At 43.5% G+C, this 16,494-nt stretch overlaps 1 protein-coding gene across 4 annotated transcripts in view; it reads right to left on the bottom strand.

The window, feature by feature from the left end:
* Positions 1 to 16,494, bottom strand: part of LOC118373620 (cytospin-A-like) — a 50,985-nt gene continuing 34,491 nt past the window's right edge. For 2 of the 4 annotated variants that reach the window (XM_035759800.2, XM_035759798.2), the window contains exons 10-15: positions 13,602 to 13,682; positions 13,262 to 13,403; positions 11,863 to 11,965; positions 4,479 to 4,595; positions 4,318 to 4,377; positions 1 to 3,380 (exon numbers count right to left, since the gene is read on the bottom strand). In XM_035759800.2, coding sequence (XP_035615693.1) covers positions 3,291 to 3,380; positions 4,318 to 4,377; positions 4,479 to 4,595; positions 11,863 to 11,965; positions 13,262 to 13,403; positions 13,602 to 13,682 — 593 coding nt within the window. In that variant the 3' untranslated portion in view covers positions 1 to 3,290. Of the gene's footprint in view, positions 3,381 to 4,317; positions 4,378 to 4,478; positions 4,596 to 11,424; positions 11,585 to 11,862; positions 11,966 to 13,261; positions 13,404 to 13,601; positions 13,683 to 16,494 lie in introns of those variants that run through there. The other 2 variants (XM_035759799.2, XR_004823454.2) reach the window with 2 other exon arrangements.

Here is a 16,494-nt window from a genome sequence, read left to right on the forward strand (position 1 = left end):
TCAGCGTGACAGTTTATTAGCAATGGGGAATTAAAAAACAGAATCAATAATAGATGTCTAAAAAAAGAACAATAAGAAAATATTTAAGTTATTCAGTGAATTCAACTGCAGTCATCTGTATTGCATCAAGATACAAGCTTCAACAAACGCACACAAAAGTGAACAAAAAAAACATTACATTTTCTTTGAATATGCTTTTCTCCTCATTCAAAAAACATAAAATACTTTTTTAATTTTGTAATAAGTTAAAACGGCCAAGTAGTGTTGACTTTACATTGAGGACAACTGTTAAGTCAACCCAATTTGTATTTGGGAATGCTTTTAACTCAATGGTCCTCTGACACGAGTAGTTGGAGGCTCAACCATGGTCAAATGAGCCCAGGTACCTTAAAGGGATTCTCTGGTACTTTTTAGCCAGTAGTTCTAAAAGTAGCACCCACGAGCCAAAAGTGGTCCCCGAAAATTGCTTACTACATCACGTCGGCAGATTGTGCACCACGTCATTTCTCTCGTTCTCGCTCTCGCTCTGCTGTGTGATTCTTGCTAGCTATCATTTAAAATGGCAAGGGGCTGAATCTCATTGGCTGGAACCTGAATTGCTAGGGTGCTGGCCCACATGGGAGGAAATGTAGGGGGGGGATGACAGCACAGCTTTTAGAAATCAGTCACTTTCAAACGACGGATTTCGTGGTTAATTGAGGTAAAAGAGTAATTCAGCTCATAGATTATGTATGAACTACACTGACACATCCAGCCCAAAGCGGGATTAGTCACAAAAGTACCAGAGCATGTCTTTAAATCATTGACTAAACAGAGTGGAGCTATAAAAGGAGAGAAGGAAAGAAGAATACATTGGCATCCTGCCTACTGTTAGCTAGGACGGACTGGCAACTCTTTACTTTGAGAAGTGTTCCCATACAGTACATAACAAGCTCTAGCTATGCTCAGTCTACTTTTGATCCAATTCATATTACAGCGAGACATCCGTGACCTTTATAATGTAGCCCAATTCTCTTATTTATGAACGAGTCCATTTCATCAGATAACATATGACAAGGTGCAAACCCAGGAACTGTAGAAACCAAAACACCAACTTAACCAAAACATGACCGGTGTCCTAACAAAATCATGACCAGTGTTCCGTGTAAGTAGTTACACCGCTCCGCAATTCACCACGAGTACATAGATGAGTGAGACAAAATGGAACAGATCAATTGTCGGGTAACTTGGGGGGTAAAACATCACCCTACCTCAGAATCACTCTGTGATGAGACAGATATAACTTTTTTTGTTGCGAAACAGTGGCAACCAGGGAAAGTGTTGGGGAAAGATTGTGACATGAAGTGGTTCCTGTAAGATGTACAGGCAGGGTGCGTGTTACACCAACTTACCCTAACTGGAAGGTTTACATTACACCGAGTGTACAAAACATTAAGAACACCTGCTCTCTCCATGACATAGACTGATCAGGTGGATTCAGGGGAAAGCTATGATCCCTTATTGATGTCACCTGTTAAATCCACTTCAATCAGTGTAGAGGAAGGGGAGACGGGTTAAAAAGATTTTTAAGCCTCGACACAATTAAGACATGGATTGTGTGTGTGCCATTCAGAGGGTGAATGGGCAAGACAAAATATTTGACTGCCTTTGAACAGGGTAGGTGGTAGGTGCCAGGCGCACTGTACTGTTTTGTGTCAAGAACTGCAACACTGCTGGATTTTTCATGCTCAACAGTTTCCCGTGTGTATAACTTGACACAACTGTGGGCTCCATTGTGGGAAGCATTGTAACATGGAAGAGTCCATGCCCCGACGAATTGAGGCTATTCCGAGGGAAGGTGTTCCTAATGTTTTATACACTGTCTATTAGCCTTGATTCCTGGCAATGACTAGTACCATTTAAATGACTGTAGCTCATCTTAGCTGTGGAAACCTTATCAGATGCCTTTATGAGCAACAACAAAATGTTATGAAATATTCACATGGTATCTCAGTATAAGGAGAATATTCCAATGTACCAAAAACACAACTCATAAGTTCTCATACGTACTTATTTAACTACTTCAAGGCAAATGACAATTGTAAGCTTTTCCCATGTGTGGGAACATTCATCGCTAATATGATTTCCTGTGCTGGAGGAAGGGGCTTTACTGTGTGTAGTACACCCAATGGCTTTGAAACGTTGTGGTTTTTATGGCATTGATGAAGGTTTAAACACATTCCATTTAAGTAAGAGCCTCACATCCCGTTGTGCTTTGAAACCAGGGAGGATTTGCTGAACAGTAAGTGGTGGTTTTACCTTAATGCCCAAACTGTTAGCTTATCAGGTCAGCTCCCCGTGTTGTTCAGCCTATTTATGAATGGGTGTGCTGACAGGGACCTCACTGTAAAACCAGAGACTGGCCGTGGTGGCCAACCATCACGCTTACCGAGTTTGGACACAACGGACTGAGAAATAATAAATGGCGTAAAAGTCGTCAATGCGATTGAACTCTGACTTCGGGTCCTTCAAAAAGCACTAGAAGTCCTATGTATTATTAATATTCCTAATGGGTCAATGCTCATTGTCATAATTGGCAAAAACAAGAGACAACCATGGCATTGATTCGTATGAAGTTATCATCTCTTTGGAATAAATATCACAGCAAAGCATTGGGCTAAAACAGCCTAGTTAGAACACCTATAGTTAGGCTGGACCCTCTGTCAGTCAGGTAAATCACCCTTACCCTCAAGTCATTGAGCTTAGCGACAAAATGGACAAAGCCAAAGGCATTTAAAAAAGGCAATCCTGTTCTTGGCAGTATTCCAAATCCAAAACCATACACATATTACTTTTTCAGCTAGCTAAACATGAACTACAGTGTAACGTTGGAGGTAATGATGGTGTAGGCTACTGCAGCACAGAGTTCACATAGGACTGGGGTCAAGAGGCCAGAAGACTTGAGTATACAGGACGTCACTGACCCAGGGAAAGTTGAAGGACAGTTCAACACATTGTCTAATACCCATGGCCTCAGTCTATCCACAGCCTAGTCTGAAGAATTCAATCAAATTGAGAAGCCACATGAGCATCCCAAGCCAAGAGTTTGTAGAAAATTGCAGTGTAAACATGGAATATATTGGCTGAGTTAGGTAAGCTATGCAGCTTAACATAGAACTCAGGGTCCCAGACGTCTTCGCAGGGAGCATTGGCTGATGTTGCTCTAAGGTTGTCCAGTGTTGCGATGACATCCCTGGCTGGATGTGTGTGTGTGTGTGTGGGCAAGCGAGGTGTTCAGGCTTGAAGATGGGTCACGTCTCAAAGTACTTGTAGATGGCAGTGACGTAGGTCATCACACTCTGCCAGTCAGGCCTCTCTGTGTGCACCATCTCTCCAATGTCCTGAGAGAGAAACAAAGACAAAAGAGAGACATGTTAGACGTATTGCAGTACAAAATGCACATCACACTGCATACTTTCTTTCGCTGCAAATTGTGTGTTTAGAATATTGTCAGTGAGAGACCGTGAGGAATACAGTGAGAGACCTAGGAGTCACACATCACAATACCTTCCACCAGAGAAAGGTTGAGAGGTGTTACTGCATCTTCTTAAAGGAGAATTGTGTCATTCCAAACTTCATCCGCAATGTTATATTCCATATGTGCGACTCGAGCCTGTTCTATTCTCCATGCTAGAATGGACGGAGATGTATCGCTCAAGTCAAAACAAAATGGAATATAATGTTGTGGATAATGTTCGGAATGACAATTTGGCGTACAACATCTAAACACCCGCATCACTATACTGAGAGCTTTTCTGTTTCTGAAAAGGAGGTATTTTGGTGGTTTTTGGATTATTTGTTCATGTTTATTCAGAGCCCCTGTACTGAATCACGGGTTAGGTTAGGTTCCTCAAAAATGTGCCGGGACCCTTCTGTAAACATGCCATTTACATCACAAATATAGATTTGGTTGTAAAAAAAGGTAAATTATAATTGAATATCTAACGGGTTGTAAAATTGACAAGAGGCAAGACGCAGAGTGAATGTGTCTGTTGTTTCAGTAGTAAATCTCCTCCCCCTCCGTCGGCACTCTGGAGTGGATCACCCACAAATGAAACCCAGTCTGTCTCTTGTTAAGATGAAGTCAACTGGCCTTGGTGTGACACTGCTCTTAAGTCAGCTGTAGCTGCTTGCCATGAGCACATCGTATTACAAAGGGGAGGAAGGGATATGGAAACATGTCTCTCACCCCTCCAGCCATATCAAGCATCTTGGTCATTTCATTCTACACTTTTGAGTGGTAGTCAAATATCAGTTCATTTTAGCTCGGACACCAACCAATGAGGACTTGATCCCGACACTTTCAGCGGCCTGGAAAGCCAGTGTGAAATTTCGCTTCTGAAGAAAAAGGGAGAAAATACATTTGATGAACGAACTACATGTATATAATTTCCACACTAAGAACCTTCTGGTCAGTGGACTGAGGGGGTCCATCTCACCTTGTCCTGGCTGGAGAGCTCCAGGTAGGGAATGTGGGCAGGCAGGTAGGTGTGGAGTACAGCACAGAAGGCCAGCCCGTCGTTCCAGCTGCTGCTGAAGTTGGTGATATCAATGTTCTGGAGAGAGGAGAGAAAGAGCATAACACTAAAGGCCCTCTAATAGCAGCCCTAGCAGTGTTTCCTCTACAGAATGTGTAGCAGTTGGAGAAGAGGTTGTTTTGCTGACTCCATCTAAAATAGAATTTCCAACTCCAGAAATGTGTCTAACAACATATTGGTAAAATTATTTTAACATGTTGGACCATGGCATGAATATAGCCTATGCACAGTCCATATTATAAGGTATGCTATTAGCAAAAAGCATTGTCACCTGTAGCCCAACTGATGCAGCATAGTGGCTATAAATAAATAGGCTGAAGCATTGGGTTGCCCACCTGCATTTACCCTATTATTAGGTAGATCCCAAATATGACATTTTAACGAGTTAGCATCAAATTGATACGAATTGCGGAGCGGTATAACATGCTTAACCATGATGCTGCTAAATTGTGAAGTTTGAGCATATTTAGAAGTGGAAAGCTGAGATTCTTCTTTCTAACGATGGCCATTAAAACGTCTTCTGTCCCGTGATGGGATTAAGAATAGATGTTTATTGACTGCAGGTCAGAAAGCATGTTTCCTTCCCTATGACACTCGCAACTTGAATACACCTTGAGGAATATGTATCTTGCGTAGAACACACAACAAAAAGCCGGCTAGGAAATAGATAAACTATTCTACTAGGGGTTGTCTGTTTTTTTATTCATGATGTTTTACGTTGGATGCAGTCACAGTGTCCCAAATGTTGATTGAGACGTTCAGAAATGTAACAGATTTTGACTATCACTAATGTCATTGGTAAAGTAATAAAGAGGGTGAAATATTTGGGGTAGATGTTCCTAAAACAGATTATTTATATATATATATATATATATATATATATATATAATAAAGAATAAATAATAAAAAGTATTTTTCATTCACAATTTTTGTTTTATCATACCATCATATTTGTTTATGTATTATTATACTCTTATTGAGTACTAGATCGTATGGGTTGGAAAGTGTTTTTCTCCAATATAAATAAACAATTCCAGCTGAAAGCCAAAGGTCATAGCTTTCTAGCGGAAAACACTACTACATTAATAAAATAATGTCCTCTTTCTAGATTAATAAAAGCATAGTGAAACAGTGCGGCTGTCAGCTCAACTATATTATAGGATTTAGTCACGGCGCAGCGCCACAGAAGACTGCAGAGGAAACACTGAGCCCAAGGCCATTCTTATGTTTCACCATGTCATCCCCAACAGCTGTCAACAGTAGATGATGCAAACTGTGGTCTTTCAAAGGAAGTGTAAGAACGTACTAGTTTTAGCACACTAGTGTTTCTTCACACTGACTTTCACTCAAGTGAGAGATGATCAAAGAGTCCATTGTATTAGCTTCACTACTTTATCACTATGTGTTTGCTTAGTGGACAAGTTTATCTCCATCAACTTGCATCCCACGGCTCCCCTCTCTAACCCACATAATATACAACGGGAAGCTATTTAGGGCCGACTGTGTGTGTGTGTGTGTGTGTGGGCCTTTATAGCCCTGTTGTTATGACCAGGTACGGTAGGTAGGGGGGATTCATGTTCGGTTGGCTTAACCTTTTTAATGTGCCACACGGATGGATGCCCTTCAATTGGGATGCACACACACACACACACACACACACACACACACACACACACACACACACACACACACACACACACACACACACACACACACACACACACACACACACACACACACGTCCAAACACTATGTGTGTGTGTCTCTCTAGAAAGTGCTGTGGAAAGAGACTTATTCTTGTTCCATGACTATAAATGGCTTTGTAGTCAGCCCACTACAGTGTATTTGGAAAGTATTCAGACCCCTTGACTTTCTCTGCTTTGTGTTACGTTACAGCCTTATTCTAAAATGGATTAAATAAAACAAATCCTCATTGATCTACACACAATACCCCATAATGACAATGCAAAAAAAGGTTTAGAAATTATTTGAAAATTTACTACAAATAAAAACAAGAAATACATAAATATTCAGACCCCTTACTATGATACTCGAAATTGAGCTCAGGTGCATCCTGTTTCCATTGATTATCCTTGAGATGTTTCTACAACTTGGAGGCCTCCTGTGGTAAATTCAATTGATTGGACATGATTTGGAAAGGCACACGCCGGTCTCTATAATGTCCAAGGTTGATAGTGCATGTCAGAGCACAACCCAAGCCATGAGGTCGAAGGAATTATCCGTAAGACCTCTGAGACAGGATTGTGTCGAGGCACAGATCTGGGGAAGCGTACAAAAACATTTCTGCAACATTGAAGGTCCCCAAGATCACAATGGCCTCCATTATTCTTAAATGGAAGTTTGGAACCACCAAGACTCTTCCTAGAGCTGGCCGCCCAGCCAAACTGAGCAATCAGGGGTGAAAGGCCTTGGTCAGGGAGGTGACCAAGAACCCGATGGTCACTCTGACAGAGATCCAGAGTTCCTCTGTGGAGATAGGAGATACCTTCCAGAAGACAATTATCTCTGCAGCAATCCACCAAACCGGCTGCGCGCGCGTGTACACCATCGTGCATAAATTTATTTTGACCCCCTACACCAAACGCGATCATGACACGCAGGTTAAAATATCAAAACAAACTCTGAACCAATTATATTAATTTGGGAACAGGTCGAAAAGCATTAAACGTTTATGGCAATTTAGCTAGTTAGCTTGCACTTGCTAGCTAATTTGTCCTATTTAGCTAGCTTGCTGTTCCTAGCCAATTTATTTATTTGACATGAAATGCACAAGGTCCTCTACTCCGACAATTAATCCATACATAAAACGGTCAACCGAATCGTTTCTAGTCATCTCTCCTCCTTCCAGGCTTTTTCATCTTTGAACATATATGGTGATTGGCATCTAAACTTTCATAGTATTACTACACCGACCGGCAACACAGTTCGTCTTTCAGTCACCCACGTGGGTATAACCAATGAGGAGATGGCACGTGGGTACCTGCTTCTATAAACCAAAGAGGAGATGGGAGAGGCAGGACTTGCAGCTCGATCTGTGTCACAAATAGAACTGACTTCTATTTTAGCCCTTGGCAACGTAGACGCTCGTTGACGTGTGCGAGCAGTGTGGGTGCAATAATTGAATAACATAGATTTCTAAATGTATTTTGCAAAGCTCGCGTGTGGTCAGCCTATTCGACTCTGAATACTTTCTGAATACACTGTAGGAATGTTAGGTGACAGCTTCCTCTACCAGAGACGATGGAAACTCAGTAACCCCATCCCAATCTTCTCACCCTCTAGGGAACTATATAGGGAATAGGATGCCATTTGGGGCGCAGTCCCTGTCTACAGCGAGGCAGTCCTCAACTCTCTACTAAGGGTCACAGGGGACCTGTGTCAATTATCAGAGAAGCCGAGAGTCAGGGGACATGGGCAGAAGGAAATGGTCCAGACACTAGGGCGCCATTACACAAGGAACACTGCAGTGTGGAGTAGGGAAGAGGGGAGAGTGCCTGGGGGCTCCTCCAAGAGGTGTCATTGCTCTCTGTGGGACCCCAATTCACTGTCTCTCCAGGATCACAGCACCTGTGTCATTGGTGTTAACCAGGACTACACATGCTGCGGGCAAAGAAACTCTGGCTCACCATAGTTAGTGACTACACGGGTTATTAAAATGCATCTTTTCCTCAGAACCTTTTTATACAAAGAAACTCTGGCTCACCATAGTTAGTGACTACACGGGTTATTAAAATGCATCTTTTCCTCAGAACCTTTTTATACAAAGAAACTCTGGCTCACCATAGTTAGTGACTACACGGGTTATTAAAATGCATCTTTTCCTCAGAACCTTTTTACACAAAGAAACTCTGGCTCACCATAGTTAGTGACTACACGGGTTATTAAAGCGCATCTTTTCCTCAGAACCTTTTTACACAAAGAAACTCTGGCTCACCATAGTTAGTGACTACACGGGTTATTAAAATGCATCTTTTCCTCAGAACCTTTTTATACAAAGAAACTCTGGCTCACCATAGTTAGTGACTACACAGGTTATTAAAGCGCATCTTTTCCTCAGAACCTTTTTACACAAAGAAACTCTGGCTCACCATAGTTAGTGACTACACGGGTTATTAAAGCGCATCTTTCCTCAGAACCTTTTTACACAAAGAAACTCTGGCTCACCATAGTTAGTGACTACACGGGTTATTAAAGCGCATCTTTTCCTCAGAACCTTTTTATAGAAAGAAACTCTGGCTCACCATAGTTAGTGACTACACGGGGTATTAAAGTGCATCTTTTCCTCAGAACCTTTTTACACAAAGAAACTCTGGTTCACCATAGTTAGTGACTACACGGGTTATTAAAGCGCATCTTTTCCTCAGAACCTTCTTACACAAAGAAACTCTGGCTCACCATAGTTAGTGACTACACAGGTTATTAAAGCGCATCTTTTCCTCAGAACCTTTTTACACAAAGAAACTCTGGCTCACCATAGTTAGTGACTACACGGGTTATTAAAGCGCATCTTTCCTCAGAACCTTTTTACACAAAGAAACTCTGGCTCACCATAGTTAGTGACTACACGGGTTATTAAAATGCATCTTTTCCTCAGAACCTTTTTATACAAAGAAACTCTGGCTCACCATAGTTAGTGACTACACAGGTTATTAAAGCGCATCTTTTCCTCAGAACCTTTTTACACAAAGAAACTCTGGCTCACCATAGTTAGTGACTACACGGGTTATTAAAGCGCATCTTTCCTCAGAACCTTTTTACACAAAGAAACTCTGGCTCACCATAGTTAGTGACTACACGGGTTATTAAAGCGCATCTTTTCCTCAGAACCTTTTTACACAAAGAAACTCTGGCTCACCATAGTTAGTGACTACACGGGTTATTAAAGTGCATCTTTTCCTCAGAACCTTTTTATAGAAAGAAACTCTGGCTCACCATAGTTAGTGACTACACGGGGTATTAAAGTGCATCTTTTCCTCAGAACCTTTTTACACAAAGAAACTCTGGTTCACCATAGTTAGTGACTACACGGGTTATTAAAGCGCATCTTTTCCTCAGAACCTTCTTACACAAAGAAACTCTGGCTCACCATAGTTAGTGACTACACAGGTTATTAAAGCGCATCTTTTCCTCAGAACCTTTTTACACAAAGAAACTCTGGCTCACCATAGTTAGTGACTACACGGGTTATTAAAGTGCATCTTTTCCTCAGAACCTTTTTATACAAAGAAACTCTGGCTCACCATAGTTAGTGACTACACGGGTTATTAAAGCGCATCTTTTCCTCAGAACCTTTTTACACAAAGAAACTCTGGCTCACCATAGTTAGTGACTACACGGGTTATTAAAACGCATCTTTTCCTCAGAACCTTTTTACACAAAGAAACTCTGGCTCACCATAGTTAGTGACTACACGGGTTATTAAAGCGCATCTTTTCCTCAGAACCTTTTTACACAAAGAAACTCTGGCTCACCATAGTTAGTGACTACACGGGTTATTAAAGTGCATCTTTTCCTCAGAACCTTTTTACACAAAGAAACTCTGGCTCACCATAGTTAGTGACTACACGGGTTATTAAAGCGCATCTTTTCCTCAGAACCTTTTTACACAAAGAAACTCTGGCTCACCATAGTTAGTGACTACACGGGTTATTAAAGCGCATCTTTTCCTCAGAACCTTTTTACACAAAGAAACTCTGGCTCACCATAGTTAGTGACTACACGAGTTATTAAAGCGCATCTTTTCCTCAGAACCTTTTTACACAAAGAAACTCTGGCTCACCATAGTTAGTGACTACACGGGTTATTAAAGCGCATCTTTTCCTCAGAACCTTTTTACACAAAGAAACTCTGGCTCACCATAGTTAGTGACTACACGGGTTATTAAAGCGCATCTTTTCCTCAGAACCTTTTTATACAAAGAAACTCTGGCTCACCATAGTTAGTGACTACACGGGTTATTAAAGCGCATCTTTTCCTCAGAACCTTTTTACACAAAGAAACTCTGGCTCACCATAGTTAGTGACTACACGGGTTATTAAAGTGCATCTTTTCCTCAGAACCTTTTTACACAAAGAAACTCTGGCTCACCATAGTTAGTGACTACACGGGTTATTAAAGTGCATCTTTTCCTCAGAACCTTTTTACACAAAGAAACTCTGGCTCACCATAGTTAGTGACTACACGGGTTATTAAAGTGCATCTTTTCCTCAGAACCTTTTTACAAAATGAAACTTTTGAGAAAGGACTGTTAAAATGCAAACAAACGTAGCAACAAGGAACACATACATATGTGCTAGGTTGAAGGTAAGTAGAAGTTCTCTCTGCATCCCCTTGCTTTACCAGTGTTGGCAGAAAAATATATGAACCACCGATTGATAAAGCTGGAGAGTAAAAGCAACAGGACGAGCTCAACAGAGAACATTAAGGTACAATCTGTGGGAAAACAGGGCTGAGCTACAGTAGGAGAGGCATGGCTGGTAGCAGTGTTTACAGTGAGCATGGCTCCTAGCAGCACCAGAGCACAGGTAATGAACACATTAACTACAGTACTCCTGAAAACAATGACAAAAAGGGGTGAGACAGAGAGAGACAGAGAACATTTAAAACTTGGAGAGGAGACAGGGGACTGCCCCTGCCAGAAACCAACAGAAAAGACGAAAAAGTAGAGAGGCTATTTAACATAGTATTAAAGGCCTTGTCTTTCTATTTCCCAAACTGAACGGCTAAGAACGCTTGTGCTACAACAGAGACTATAATCCTCTATTTTTTTTTTGCCCTACACAGTTCCCCACAATGCCCATCTGTGCCAACGTGCCTTTGCCCATACCGTCAGAGTTTCAGCGAGAGGAGAGGTCAAGTTGGCAGAGGAGAGGCCGGGACTAGGGCGAAGTCTGGCACACTTCCTGGAGAGGGCAAAGCCTAACTGCTACCATGGTAACTACACAGGGCATCCTTAATGCTGCCTGGTGGGTAAACATCTTAAAAGCCTGGAAGGAGAAGGAAGGGGATCTGATTGGAAACGAACAGGAAGGAAACAGTGTTTACCATCTGTGTTTGCAGCTATTCCATAGAGAGCATAAGGCGTTACTGATCAAAACAGTAACGGTAATGATCTGATATTCTTTCCTGCATCCAAACCTGTTGAGAAACCAAACATTGTCCAATGGGACGGAGTAAGTAAGTCGCCTAAGTTGGTGTGTGCATGCATGTGTGTCTTACCGCCAGCCTGTACCCTCCACCCTTTTCCCACCCTGTTGGTTATTACCAGGTATCCTTCAGTCTTCTTCTGGCACCACTTCAGCAGGGCGTTCCTCTTGGACCCCCCGTACTCCCTGGCCAGTGCAGACAGGGCGTCTTTTCTCTCCTCCCTATGGACACACAGAAGGACATGAAAGAACACAGGAACAGAAAGAATAAAGCAGACACATAGGGGCGGTTTTACAGACACATATTTAGCCTGATCTTGGACCAAAAAGTATTGGCAAAGGAGATTCTCCATTAAGCTTGCTTTTCAGTCCAGCACTAGGCTATATCTGTGTCTGACAAACAGCCTCAGTGCACCTTTCAGAAGAGGAAAATCTACAACACATCAGCGTGGCATTGAAAACCTCAAAAATATAATGTGTTTTTTTTGTTCATCCCCTACATTCACCGACTAGCAAGTCAAGCTGTGGATAAAATAATCCTTCCATAATTCAGCACAAACAGGCTCTAACTAGAATAGAAAAAGGGAGTGGGAAGCTCCGGTGTACAACTGAGCAAGAGGACAAATACATTAGTGTCTAGTTTGAGAAACTGAGCTGCCTAGAAGGCCAGCATCCTGGAGTCACCTCTTCACTGTTGACATTGAGACTAGTGTTTTGAGGGTACTATTTAATGAAGCTGCCAGTTGAGGACTTATGAGGCGTCTGTTTCTCAAACTAGACACTCTAATGTACTTGTCCTCTTGTTCAGTTGTGCACCGGGCCTCCCACTCTTTCTATTCTGGTTAGAGCCAGTTTGTGCTGTTCTGGGAAGGGAGTAGTACACAGCGTTGTACCAGATCTTCAGTTTCTTGGCAATTTCTCGCATGCAATAGCTTTCATTTCTCAGAACAAGAACACACTGACGAGTTTCAGAAGAAAGTTTTGTTTCTGGCCATTTTGAGCCTGTAATCGAACCCACAAATGCTGATGCTCCAGATACCCAACAAGTCTAAAGGCCAGTTATATTGCTTCTTTAAATCAGGACAACAGTCTTCAGCTGTGCTAACATAATTACAAAACGATTTTCTAATGATCAATTAGCCTTTTAAAATTATAAACTTGGATTAGCCAACAACGTGCCATTGGAACACAGGACTGATGGTAGCTGAATGGGCCTCTGTTCGCCGATGTAGATATCAGCCGTTTCCAGCTACAATAGTAATTTACAACAAACCTCTTGAAGCTAGGGTGCACTATTTTTATTTTTAGAAAAATAACGTTCCCAAAGTAAACTGCCTATTTCTCAGGACCAGATGCTAGAATATGCATATAATTGACAGCTTAGGATAGAAAACACTCTAACGTTTCCAAAACTGTAAAAATATTGTGTGAGTATAACAGAACTGATATTGCAGGGGAAATATATATATATAGAGAGAGGCAGGCAGGCAGGCACACAGAGAGAGAGAGAGTCCATACCGTAAGCGTCCCCTTGTGGAGGGGGTGACTGAGGCGGTGGGGGAGGAGGCAGCTGAAAGGGAGGAGGTGATGAGGGAGGCTGAGGCAGTGTTCTCTGAGGCAGACATGTCCCTCTTCAGCTCCTCACTGCACCTTCGGGACACTGGGGACAAGACAGGAGAAAGGTCACTTACTGGAACATGGGTCACTGTGATGACTGAAGAAGTAGTTAACCACAGTGTTATCTGCACCACAATCACATTACTTTCACTATCAAGCCACAATAAAGTAATTTGTAGCACAGCACACAGTCGCAAATGTATGATACAGCATCAGACAGGTGCATATAGTAAACACACACCTGAGAGGGACTTGGAGTCCATGTTGGGGACCCTCTGGAGGGCAGAGGGGGTCCCAGGTGAGGCCCGGAGCAGGTGATCTGCTGTTGGGGATGGAGAACACAGTCCCTAGTACTCTAAATGAACCCTTAAATTAACTAAATATGGAAGTATGTTGGTTGAAGCAGGGGGCATAACCCCGATCCATAAAATCATCCAGCCAGTAAATAAGCACACTTCAGAGCCCAAGTTATTACATTAATACCCATTAATGCAAACAGACTTTTCCTAAATATAAAACTAGGGCTTTGTGAGACTCACAGTTGGCTGCTTTTGTGCCAAACTAAGTGGAAAAACTGAGTGTGAGCTGAGTTAGCAACTGTGGCTCTTAAGAAGTGTGTGAACAGGCATCTAAATCCACTGTGGCATGCTCTTTTTACTCCTTGTCTGCATACAAAATGGCACCCTATTCCCCATTAAATGCACTACTTTTGACCAGGCCTATAGAGCTCTATATAAAAAGGAGGAATAGGATGCCATTTAGGGCAAAGCCCTGTTGTCTGAGCCTGTGGCCTCCCCATCGATGGCTGTCTGTGCTGGGCTGCTATATGAACCTCATGTGATTGCAGTGCCTGTAGCCTCCCCACCGATGGCTGTCTGCGCTGGGCTGCTATATGAACCTCATGTGATTGCAGTGCCTGTAGCCTCCCCACCGATGGCTGTCTGTGCTGGGCTGCTATATGAACCTCATGTGATTGCAGTGCCTGTAGCCTCCCCACCGATGGCTGTCTGTGCTGGGCTGCTATATGAACCTCATGTGATTGCAGTGCCTGCTATATGAACCTCATGTGATTGCAGTGCCTGTAGCCTCCCCACCGATGGCTGTCTGCGCTGGGCTGCTATATGAACCTCATGTGATTGCAGTGCCTGTAGCCTCCCCACCGATGGCTGTCTGCGCTGGGCTGCTATATGAACCTCATGTGATTGCAGTGCCTGTAGCCTCCCCACCGATGGCTGTCTGTGCTGGGCTGCTATATGAACCTCATGTGATTGCAGTGCCTGCTATATGAACCTCATGTGATTGCAGTGCCTGCAATATGAACCTCATGTGATTGCAGTGCCTGTGGCCTCTCCACCGATGGCTTTCTGTGCTGGGCTGCTATATGAACCCCATGTAATTGCAGTGCCTGCTATATGAAACCCATGTGATTGCAGTGCCTGCAATATGAACCTCATGTGATTGCAGTGCCTGTGGCCTCCCCATCAATGGCTGTCTGTGCTGGGCTGCTATATGAACCTCATGTGATTGCAGTGCCTGTAGCCTCCCCACCGATGGCTGTCTGCGCTGGGCTGCTATATGAACCTCATGTGATTGCAGTGCCTGCTATATGAAACCCATGCGATTGCAGTGCCTGCAATATGAACCTGATGTGATTGCAGTGCCTGCAATATGAACCTCATGTGATTGCAGTGCCTGTGGCCTCTCCACCGATGGCTTTCTGTGCTGGGCTGCTATATGAACCTGATGTGATTGCAGTGCCTGCTATATGAACCCCATGTAATTGCAGTGCCTGCAATATGAAACCCATGTGATTGCAGTGCCTGCAATATGAACCTCATGTGATTGCAGTGCCTGTGGCCTCTCCACCGATGGCTTTCTGTGCTGGGCTGCTATATGAACCTCATGTGATTGCAGTGCCTGCAATATGAACCTCATGTGATTGCAGTGCCTGTGGCCTCTCCACCGATGGCTTTCTGTGCTGGGCTGCTATATGAACCTCATGTGATTGCAGTGCCTGCAATATGAACCTCATGTGATTGCAGTGCCTGTGGCCTCTCCACCGATGGCTTTCTGTGCTGGGCTGCTATATGAACCTCATGTGATTGCAGTGCCTGCTATATGAAACCCATGTGATTGCAGTGCCTGCAATATGAACCTGATGTGATTGCAGTGCCTGCAATATGAACCCCATGTAATTGCAGTGCCTGCTATATGAAACCCATGTGATTGCAGTGCCTGTGGCCTCTCCACCGATGGCTTTCTGTGCTGGGCTGCTATATGAACCTCATGTGATTGCAGTGCCTGCTATATGAACCCCATGTAATTGCAGTGCCTGCTATATGAAACCCATGTGATTGCAGTGCCTGCAATATGAACCTCATGTGATTGCAGTGCCTGTGGCCTCTCCACCGATGGCTTTCTGTGCTGGGCTGCTATATGAACCTCATGTGATTGCAGTGCCTGCTATATGAAACCCATGTGATTGCAGTGCCTGCAATATGAACCTGATGTGATTGCAGTGCCTGCAATATGAACCTCATGTGATTGCAGTGCCTGTGGCCTCTCCACCGATGGCTTTCTGTGCTGGGCTGCTATATGAACCTCATGTGATTGCAGTGCCTGCTATATGAAACCCATGTGATTGCAGTGCCTGCAATATGAACCTGATGTGATTGCAGTGCCTGCAATATGAACCTCATGTGATTGCAGTGCCTGTGGCCTCTCCACCGATGGCTTTCTGTGCTGGGCTGCTATATGAACCTCATGTGATTGCAGTGCCTGCAATATGAACCTCATGTGATTGCAGTGCCTGCAATATGAACCTCATGTGATTGCAGTGCCTGCAATATGAACCTCATGTGATTGCAGTGCCTGTAGCCTCCCCACCGATGGCTGTCTGTGCTGGGCTGCTATATGAACCTCATGTGATTGCAGTGCCTGTAGCCTCCCCACCGATGGCTGTCTGTGCTGGGCTGCTATATGAACCTCATGTGATTGCAGTGCCTGTGGCCTCTCCACCGATGGCTGTCTGCGCTGGGCTGCTATATGAACCTCATGTGATTGCAGTGCCTGTGGCCTCCCCACCGATGGCTGTCTGCGCTGGGCTGCTATATGAACCTCGTGATTGCAGTGCC

The sequence above is a fragment of the Oncorhynchus keta genome, chromosome 9 (assembly GCF_023373465.1).
Source record: "Oncorhynchus keta strain PuntledgeMale-10-30-2019 chromosome 9, Oket_V2, whole genome shotgun sequence".
Classification (NCBI taxonomy): Eukaryota; Metazoa; Chordata; class Actinopteri; order Salmoniformes; family Salmonidae; genus Oncorhynchus; species Oncorhynchus keta.